Raw genomic sequence first — 11,275 nt, forward strand, 5'->3', positions numbered from 1 at the left:
GGGATTGTCACCGATGACATTAAGGTTTATGAAGTTCTGCCATTGAAGGTTATAACATTGAGGTGCACTAAAACTGCGGTAGTAGGATAGTGCTTGACATTTGATCAGCTTGCTTTGAGAGCACCGTTGGATTAGAATGTGATTCTTCTCTGAGGTCCTAAGAATTCTTGTGAAGCACTTCTATGTAAATGGTTTTGAATTTTGAGGGTATTTAGGTCTATTCATGTGAGTTTTCTGATATATTTGAAAGTTTATAAAAAATGACATTTATGAATTTGGGTGTTAATTTTGGTTATTAATGATAAATACTCCATGAAACCTTTTCTTTTATGTTAATTCTCTTTTTATTTATTTGTTATTATTTTCATAATTGAAAATTAATTATTTTTTAATCTATGCGTGACCACATGTGTGCCACATGAGTGGAGCAAAGAAGTTTTGGCAGAAATTTAACGGGAGGACGACATTGATTTGCAGCATCCATATCAAGGGACTACATTGATTGATTTTCAATTTCAGGGACCATCTTGATTTGGCGAGTCAATTTTAGGGACTATTTCTGATAAAAACCCTAACAATTATTCACAACCACCAAGCACCTTTGAACCAATAGGTAAACCAACTTGTTAGACTAAATTTGCAAATCAAGTGATGTATCACCAATACAAATAAGTACGTTAATCAACACTTAAATAATAATCCAATCATCAACAATCACATCATATAATTTACAAAATTTGGTCTAATAGTTAGTCTTTCGAGCATTACCTTATTTATACCTCTTCCATTGAAAGATTCATTGAATAACTTTATTTGAGGGACACTTTGTGGGACTCAATCTACAATGAATTTTGGTGACTTGATTGTTGAATGTTTATTTTTAATTCATGGATATTTGAATGAATTTCAATAAAATATTAATAATTTACGTCGCATACCAGTATAATGTTTAATGACTAAATTAATGACAATTATATTTCCTTGCTGAAACCACTTAGCGTCTAAGTTAGCACCTTTTTTGAGGAATCATTTCCTCGCTAAATGGCTTATATGTTATAGTGGTATGTAGCGAGACCAACACGCTTATGGACTTGCCATTTCAAATATTCTAAACTAAGATTTTTCATTTATAAGTAAAGAAGAGTATTAATAGACCGTAGTACTAAATTGGTTAAAAACTTGTCATTTTTAACAAATGATTGGATTAAACATTTCTCATAATTTTCTATTTTCAACATGGCAACTTTGGATTTGTTCCATCCAATTTGGTTATAAGTCGACAAACTTAGCACACCTTGGTTCACCCCTCGTCCAAATTAAATATAAAAGTAAAGAAGTTGGTTGGATCAAACTTGAGAGAACTATCAACTCTTATTAATTGAGTAACTCAGTCTGGAATATGGATAGTAATTAAAACGTACGACACGCATCCCTTTATTTAGAAGGAGCTCATAAAGACAAAGTCTTCCGAGTCCTAACTGGTAGAAAGGAAGAAGAAAATTAAACAGTGAAGCACTACCTCACTAGCCCATGCAAACTATTTGTACTTATTTAATTGGTTCTCTTCAACAGCCTAACCTCTTTATTCCACAAATTCAGTAGTACTATGAGCCTGAGGGAATGCTTATGAAAGTCCCGATGGATCCACGGTCCTGCATATTACAATTATCATGTCAGTAGTGAACAATTATTCTGGAGTTCGTGAGAGAGGAGACAAAGAAGGGAATATCATAGAGAAAGACAGAAAGTTACATTACCTTGATATCAACCACTCGGCTGTATAATTTAACATTCTTCTACGAATTCACGGATGAGATTTGAATTGTCTAAGAAGGAGGTCCAGCACTGGGTTATTGCTTGCTCTAGTTCCTCCACTTCATGCTTGTACAGGTGACGGATACTGCTATCCTCGACATGCAAGACTGGGCAACTATGATAATCTCTGGCTTCTACATATGTCCTTGAACTCTGCCGGTAAAACGCGGGGTGTGTAAGTCATCCAAATAAATCCGCGGAGATGCAACCACTTGAATTTCTTTTAGTTGTATAACAAATGAGAATAGGGTGCAAGCAATACTCCTCAGTATTTAAGTGACACATAAGTTCGAAAGTCATTTCTGAACCCAATTTTTCAAGGGTAGCAGTTGGAAGCGCATGGACTGAAAAAGCAGCACAAATAACAAGTCCCCTCCAATTATCATCATCATACAGCTTCTGAGATAGTATCATTCCTACCCTGGATGACTTACTACTCTGGTCGTAAAACCACTCTAGAATTTGCTTCTGAGGGAAACAAAAGTTGTATTCTAGTGAAGGATCGAAATGCTTCAAAACAGATATTGTATGTCCTTTAAGACCGATAATGGCCTCCTTCCAAAGTTGAAGCAACACCACAATACTTTTTTTCCACTCAGCTAAATTATAGCTTCCATCGAGTTGATTCTCAGCCATGATGTGTAACTGTCTATCCAATCATTCTGAATATCTTTCTGCATCATGCTCTTGGATGGAATCCCTATTTTCCAAAAGACAGCGTTTGGAATGGACAATTACATGGTCAAGTGGTTCCATAACAACTTGCTTTTGTTCGATATAGCTCATGTAGTGGTCCAATCTTGAATTGAAATCTTGTCCGCGTACTCTGCTTTAGGACCTGTGTTCAGAAGCAGATCTTGCCAGAACAATTTTGAAACTTCCCAGATTTCTCTGCATTAATGTTCCATATAAATTTGTTAGATTGAAAGAATTAACTTTGTCATGCATGATAACAAATTGTCAGCATATGAAATTAAGTATGGGGCTTTTATATTTAAATATCACTCTTATCTGCGTTCACCCATCACTTTTCTTTATTAAAACTTTTTAACTGCATAAGACTTCTTGAGCTCACTTGCCCGAAGTCACACAGAGTTCTTGTGCAAACAATTAAAATTGTGGTATTTAATTCTACGATCCTCATTGACACTTCAAAAAGTAAATATAGGGAAAAAAAAAAAAAAAAAAAAGAAATGATAAACACACATCATTTTTAGCCTCTTACACTCCTCCGTTTAATCCTTGTCATTAATTCCATTTGATTTATTATTTCCAATGTTTGTAAATAAAACAGGGTGTTTGAGAAGCCAAAAATAGTGTGTGAAAATCACTTGCCAAAAAATATTTCCCTTTCTTCGCACTTCTCTCTCGTACCCAATCCCTTTTCTCTCTCATCCTCTCCCCAGTCCCCAAGTTCCATCTTCCCGCTTTTCTCGAGAACACAATCTCAGATTGCAATTCACATATAGCACTTCACTAAAACTCCCGAGGAATTCTAAAATCGAAAAAAATCGAGAAAAAAAAGAACTCACAACATTATGCATGACATGGAGCTAGAAGAACACCCAAACTCATACTCATGTCTGCTGAATGCAATCCAAACCCAAATCAGCCCTAACCGTTTCCTCTCATGCTTTTTAGGCCCCAAACTCCTACCCATGGAAATGGACAAATGCGCCGAATGATATGAGGAGGAAAAGGCCTTTTTCTTTGTTTCTCTCTCTCTGGTTAAAAGTGGTGTGGGTGTGGATGTGATAGTATTAAATAGGAGCAATTTTGGGAGAAAAGACGAAAATATGAAATTAAAGCGTGGGGTGAACTAAGATAAGAGTGGTGTTTAAATAAAAAAATTCTTAAGAATAAACCTGGATTGAGGTATTAGTGCATCACGTTGAACCGTTAAAGCTTCACGAAGTGGACTTTCCACCATGTTTTCAACATATGTTCGTGCCTGTACATAAAGTAGAGGGAGTGGTTGTAAGCCATTAAAGATACTGCATGCATAGAACCACATATATATTACAACATGCATACGTAAAGGAAGTATGCTTACCTGAAGAAGAACTCGCCATTGCTGCAGAAAATGAAAAGGAGATCTTCTACACTCAACAACCAAAAGTTCCAGCTTAGAATAGGGTTACACTCAAAAAGGCATAGATGTTGTGAGCGTAGGGACCTCCTAATATATATAGCCAATCACCCTTAATATCAAGCTTATCAACTGATGCCCAGGATATTCCATATAATTAGGGTTTCTATATAGTCCTACTTGGTATTGAACTCTTGTCAAAACATAATAAGGTTACTTGAATATAATTGCATGTTAGGACTCTTAATCTTATAGCCAAATAAGAATGTGATTTTCTTGACGTGATAACTCATAAACTGAGTTACAAGTTTGTCGAGAACAAGAAGTCATTCTCCATGACACTCACAAACTTACATTCTCCCACTTGAGTGTCCAAGAAGAATGACATTACATTGGTTAAGATTAAGGTGATCACTGAGTCCCCAGAAGTTGCAATTAAACCTTTAACAACCTGTCACTTATAGCTTCGATGTTGTATGTAATTCCTCTTACATGTGCATTTTATTGTCACAAGTATGTAAGTCATGAGCATTGAATTAAGCCTCATGCAAAAGCATGGCTCATAGTATTTCAATAAGATAATATGAGAGCAAAACATAATGAAAACATCCAATTAAGCAAAATGAAACATAACAGAAAACAACAAATGGGTGTACTACTCCCACTCATTAACAGAATTAAAATCCTCACATTCCCATATTGTAGACATGTTTCTTGAACACTCCCATTGGTAAGCCCTTAGTTATTAGATCAGTTGTCATAGAATTAGTCCCTATATGAACTAGGTTGATTAACCCTTTTCTGACTTCATCTCTCACACGCAAATACTTTATGTTCATTAGTCTACAAGTGATAGACCTCTTGTTGTTTTGGAGAAGAAAATTGCAGCCTTATTGTCACAATAAATAGTTATAGGTATTTCAATTGAATCTACAACCTTCAATCCCATGATAAAATTTCCCAACTAGATTGCTTGTTTGGTTGCAGTGTAACAACCAATAAATTCAACGTTATAGTTGAGGAAGCAATCACTTTTTGCTTGGAACTCTTCCACGAGACTGCACCATCAACAAGAAGAAAAACATATCCACTTGTAGATTTTCTATCATCAACATAGCCAGCTAAGTCTGAATCAGAATAAGCCACCATTTCCAAATTCTCAAGTTGATATACCACTGCAACATTTCTTGTTCTTTTTAAGTACCTGAGTACTTTCTTTGCTGCAGCCCAGTGAGAATTCCTAGTATTAGACTGAAAATGCCCTCGAACACTAACTACAAACCCCAAATCAGGCCTTGTGCACACTTTAGCATACATGATACTACCAACAAGTGAAGCATAAGGCTTATCTTTCCATTCTTCTCAAGATCATTTTTAAGGCATTGATTAGTGCTTAGCTTGTCACCCTTTGCAATGGGAAGCTCGCCACTTGTACATTTTTCCATGTTGAATCTCTTCATGATTCTGTCAATATAGGTCTTTTGGGACAATCTTAGCATTCTCTTGGATCTATCTCACTCAATTTCAATGCCAAGAACAAAATGCGCCTCACCAAGGTCTTTCATATAAAAACTTTTAGTTATGTGCAAGAGAGTTAAGTCTAAGCTAGCTAACAAAATATCATCCACATATAATACCAAAAATATGAATTTTGTGCCATAGACCTTGAGATATATACAGTCATCAATCTTGTTTTCTTCAAAACCAAAAACAGAAACAAGTTGGTCAAATCTGATGTACCACTGCCTGGATGATTATTTTAACCCATTTATTAAGTTTACAAACCATAGACTCCTTCCCTTTCTCCACAAAACCTGGTGGCTAAACCATTACTATTTCTTCAAGCAAATCATCGTTAAGGAAAGCTGACTTGACATCCATTTGATGTAATTCCAAGTTGAAATGGGCTATTAAAGCCATAATCACCCTCAAGTAGTCTTTGGATGAAACTGGTGAGAAGGTTTCTTTATAGTCAATGCCTTCTCTTTGTGTGAAACACTTAGCTATGAGTCTAGCTTTATGTCTTTCAACCTTCTCCACTGCATTTCTTTTGGTTTTGAACACCCACTTGCAGCCATTGGGTTTGGCATTACATGGAAGTGGCATCAATGCCCAAACTTTGTTTTTTTCCATAGCTGCAAGCTCTTCAATCATTACAGCATGACATAAATTTGCTATCGGGCTGCTGACAGCTTGATTAAAAGTGAAATGATCATCATCATCTTTAATATTGTACTCATTATCTTGCAAATAAACAAAATCATGTAGGATCACAGGTTTTCTTTGCTTGTTTGACTGTCCAATAGGCAGCTGCACCTGTTGAAAAGGCTGAGCAACAATAGGCTCAGGGACTTGTTGTTCAGGGTTGTATTCATGAACTAGTGATTGCACTACTTCTGGAATAAATGTAGTATTCACTGGCTGAGCATCTTGGAGAACAATGGGGAGAGAAAATGAATTTTCTTAATTCACAAGCAACAATGCATCAATTGTTGCAGGATGCTGATCAAGATCGTTTCCAATTTATTCAAAATATGAGCTGCTGTGTTGCACTATTCCTTCTTCCAGATCTTCAATGAATTTTGCATTGTTGGTCTCCTAAATTCTAGTGTGAGAATCAGGACAATAGAATTTAAAACCTTTAGATTTGTCAGCATATCTAATAAACTTGCAACTCACAGTTCTCAGATCTAACTCTCTCTCTTGAGGGTTGTAAAAACATGCCTCAGCCCTACATCCCCAGACATGGAAATGATTGAAACCTTTCCTCCTACCTGTCCAAGCTTCAAAAGGTATAACTTTGACAGACTTGCTTGGAACCTTATGAGTGTATAGTTGGCTGTTTTGAGTGCTTCTCCCCACACAAAAATTGGAAGTTTAGACCTCAAAAACATGGATCGAATCATGTCTTTCAAGGTCCTATTTTTTCTTTCTGCCACTCCATTTTGATGTGGAGTCCCTGGAGTAGTATACTGAGCAACAATCCTGATGCTTCAAGGTAAGATGCAAAGGCTCCCTTATGTTGTCTAGTTTCCGTAACTTACCAAAATACTCACCAGCCCTATCAGGTCTCACTATTTTAATGTTGTTTTCAAGTTGGTTTTCAACTTCAATTTTGTATAATTTAAAACAATCAAGAACAGAAGACTTTTCAGATATAAGAAACACATAACAATATCTCAAAAAATCGTCAATGAATGTGACAAAATACGAATTACCACAAATTGTTTTATTTGGGAAGGGGCCACACACATCTGTGTTTATTATTTCTAAAAGTTGGTTGCTTCTTGTGGATCCTAATTTTCGGTATTGGTCATTTTTCCTTTGAAACAATTGATACAAGTTTGGAGTCTTTCAAAATCAAGATTTGCTACGAGATTTTGTTTTGTTAAAATCACAAGTCTTTCCTTGGATATGTGGCCGAGTCTTTTATGCCAAAGTGAGGGGGAATTTTAATTTTTAAATAGTCTTTTGGAACCAATATGACATACTGTAAAGCATTCATGTAAATAATCACATTGTAATTGCCACAAATCAACATTAAGGAAGGCATAACCAAGCAAAGTATCCAATTTATTCGAATGAAAAAGTCTAACACTTTCATTGTCTCCAATAAAAGTATAACTTGATTTAACTAACTTAGAAGTTGAAATCAAATTCCTTCTCATAGAAGGTACATAGAGTACTAGACTTAAAAACAAAATGAAACCAGAAGAAAGCTTTAAAGAAACACATCCAATGGACTTGACTGCTACTTTGCTCCCATTTCCAACAAAAACATTGTCAACTTCATTATTTCTCTCCTTTAGTTTTGAGAAGCCCTGCATGGTATTTGTAATGTGAGTTGAGCAACCAGTATCAAACCACCAACTAAAAGGAGGAACATAAATTAAATTTGACTTGAAACAAACATAAACATTGATTTCATTACCTTTTTTAACAAGCCAATTTTTTAAACCAGTGCAATCTTTCCTTGGATGACCAACTTGTTTATAGAAATAACAAGCCTTTGGTGCATCAGGAGTAACTTTAAACTTTTGTGATCGTTCAAGGGGGTTAGCATTTTTTAAAAGAAGAAAATTTTGATTTTTTCTTCTGCTTACCAGCAGCCACAGATGACTGATCAATTGCAACATGTTTACCCTTTGCAGTGTAAACAAGATTCACAACCTCCACTTTATTAGTTGATAGCCTCAACTCTTCACGTGCATACATGGAAATTAAATCATCGATGTGCCAGGTTGCTTTCTGAGTGTTGTATGACACTTTCAACTAGCCATACTGTGCATGTAAGGTGTTTAATGCCATATACACTAAAAACTGAAAAACTGATGTTAATGGATGTTCAAGGTCTTTCAACTTCTATGCTATGTCTGAGATTTTCAGAATATGTTCTTTCACACTACCAACACCATCGAACTTCATGGATGTCAGTTTTGTGAGAAAAGTCCCAGTCTCAGCTTTCTCAGATTCCTTGAACTTGTTTCCCATTGCATCGAAAAACTCTTTTGCACTGTCACTCTTTGGAATGCCACCTTTCACATTGCTTGTCCCTCCTCATAATCATAAGAGCCATTCTATTTGCCTTCTCCGATTGAGCGTCCGATTGAGCAAACTTCAATCTTTGTTCTACTGTGCTTGTATTAGTTAGTGCAGTAGGTTTGTCTTCTCTCAAGGCCAAGTCAAAGTCCATCACGCCAAGGGCTATCTCCATTTCTTCTTTCCACTTCTTATAGTTGGAACTAGTTAGGGTTTCAATGTTGGAGAAGTTAAGAGAAGTCATAGCTGCAATAAACCATAAATGTTCGTTATTTATTCTCATAAGCTCATCATTGAAAGTTCAAAATATGAACAATTAATGGTATCAAAAATCATATAATTCCAGTCACATCCTTAGATCAAAAATTGATTATATAAGGGTTTGCACAACTGAAATACAAAAATTCATATTTGTGACACAATTTTAACACTTTTGAGCAGATAAAATTGCATCAATATTAATTTTTGCATCTCACTTATACACCAAAATAAACATGACTGAATATAAGAATTCTTTAGAATTATCTCAAAATATATTCACCGTCAGTTTAATCATTATGTTCAACTTTGAACAGATAAATTGAAAACATGATACAAACACTTTTGAGTTGGAATTGATCTTGATTCACAAAAGAGATTTATCTGTCAAGTCATTTAGTGACAACAAATCATTTGGTTTTGGTTCTCCAAGGTCTGGAGATACTCCTTCGCTTTCCTACAAATAAAATTTTGCAGAACAAGTATATATATGTACACACTCACACACACACACACACACACACACACACACACACACACACACACACACACACACACATATGTGCGTGTATAAGTGAATTAAGATGTTAGTTTAATAACATGGTGTATATTGGTAATAGGCAACAATTATATCTGTTTCAATATGCGGAAGTCTTTTATCAGGATCATGAACTTTGTTAATTATATTCTTGTGCTTATAAGGATTCTAAACACAACAGTGTGTGCTCTGATACCACATGTAAGCCATTAAAGACACTGCATGCATGGAACCACATATATATTACAACTTGCACATGCTTACCTGAAGAAGAACTCGCCATTGCTGCAGAAAATGAACAGGAGATCTTCTACACTCAACATCCAGAAGTTCCAGCTTAGAATAAGGTGACACTCAAAAGGGATAAGTGTTGTGAGTGCAGTGACCTCCTAATATATACCCAATCATCCTTAATATCAGGCCTATCAACTGATACCTAGGATATTCCATATTAATTAGGGTTTTTATATAGTCCCACTTGGTATTGAACTCTTGTCAAAACCTAATAAGGTTACTTGAATATAATTGCATGTTATTAGGACTCTTATTCTTAGCCAAATAAGAACGTGATTTTCTCAACGTGATAACTCATAAACTAAGTTAAAGTTTGTCAAGAACAAGAAGTCATTCTCCTTGACACTCACAAACTTATAGTGGTTGCTTGAATTTGGATTCAATTACTAATACTTTGATTAATTCTTCTTAGTCTTGCTTGTATACCAGACGGCTCTTGCACTTCAACTTCCACGTCTGGGGTACTGGTTCTAAACAAAGCGCTAACACCTTGACATTGATTCAACTTATGTTGTGAAAAACATGCACATAGGATGTGCAATACAACTAGTTGCTTTTGTCCAAGGTAACTGTGTGTTTTGATACACCTATGCATTATACGACTTCCAGGGGAACAAAAATCTGTTGGTTTTTCAAAGTTTGCTGACTCAATACCAACTCGTGGGTTATAGGTTTTCTAACTCTATCACACCATTCACCTGTTTCTATTGGAAAATATTAGTATTTAGGTTTATTTTAGTATTTAGGTTTTGCTTGTTAGCTTAGGATTTGGACCTAGCCCATCCGAGTTAAGGTTTCTTAGGTTTAGTTCTCTATAAATATTGCTTGTAATTTATTTTGAAAAACAAGTTAGTCACGATGTATTCTCTTAGGATTCTGTAGCCGTTTTGGCATTCTCTGTGAAACCCCACCCCCGAGATTTTATGGAATTCCCCATTTTTCTTAAAATTTTATGAAATTATATTTTAACCCCTCATTCCTACCCTATCCGGATCCTTATTTTAGGATTCTCTTAAGTTATCTCCCTCTCTCTGCTTGCCACGTGGCAGCCCCCTAACCCATCCCTTCAGTTTTCCCTCTTCTCCCTGAGCTTTCTCTCTTCTTCTCCCCTTCTCGGAAACACCCACACACTTAATCGCACCACAACAACGATGGCAACACCACCACCATCACCATGCTAACTCTTTCCCTCTTTGTCTCTATGGAGCACAGAGAACCCCCGGCGAGCCGTGGTACTCAAACCCAGATTTCGGCTACCTCAGTGTGCATCACAAGTACGAATCTCTTCCCCTCTCTCGTATCTTCAATTTTAGGGGTGGATCGTAGGTTAGAACGGTGAGACGGTGTCAATCGAAGCTTGGGAGGCTCCGACCTTCATTTTCGAAGAAAAACGGGTCAAACGACCCATACTCGAAACCTTTAGGAACTCATCCAAGGCCTTTGGGCCTAAGACCTTTGGATTGGGCTTTCAAGTCCAAGGCCTGTGAAACCCCAAACCTAAACCCTTTTTAAACGCAACCTAAAACCCTTAGAAACCTAGGCCTTCAAGCCGTGCGAGCCTAGGCCTTCAGCCCAAGAAATCCAAGCCTAGGAACCAAACCAAGGCCCAAACCTGGATCTGGCCCAACCCAACATGATCCACGTGTAGGCCAGCGTGTGGGCACCTGTGAGGCCGAGCCAGTGCTAGCGTGAGCGACTTTTCCGATGACTTTTTCCAGCGCGTGGCGGCTCGTGGTCGCCAA

General features: G+C 36.6%; 1 protein-coding gene across 1 annotated transcript; it reads right to left on the reverse strand.

The window, feature by feature from the left end:
- Positions 1 to 4,843: 4,843 nt before the first annotated feature.
- LOC125468416 (secreted RxLR effector protein 161-like) lies at positions 4,844 to 5,221 on the reverse strand. Its single transcript, XM_048564105.1, has one exon. The coding sequence runs from the start codon at positions 5,219 to 5,221 to the stop codon at positions 4,844 to 4,846; it is 378 nt and encodes a 125-aa protein (XP_048420062.1).
- Positions 5,222 to 11,275: the final 6,054 nt, after the last annotated feature.

This window comes from the organism of the source record quoted next, unplaced genomic scaffold, assembly GCF_019419815.1.
Source record: "Pyrus x bretschneideri cultivar Hongxiangsu unplaced genomic scaffold, Pyrus_bretschneideri_v1 Contig38, whole genome shotgun sequence".
NCBI classification, from domain to species: Eukaryota; Viridiplantae; Streptophyta; class Magnoliopsida; order Rosales; family Rosaceae; genus Pyrus; species Pyrus x bretschneideri.

What these genes read in the sequence shown, in the direction of transcription:
- LOC125468416 (XM_048564105.1), bottom strand. Translation starts at nt 5,221, where the DNA reads ATGTATGCTAAAGTGTGCACAAGGCCTGATTTGGGGTTTGTAGTTAGT.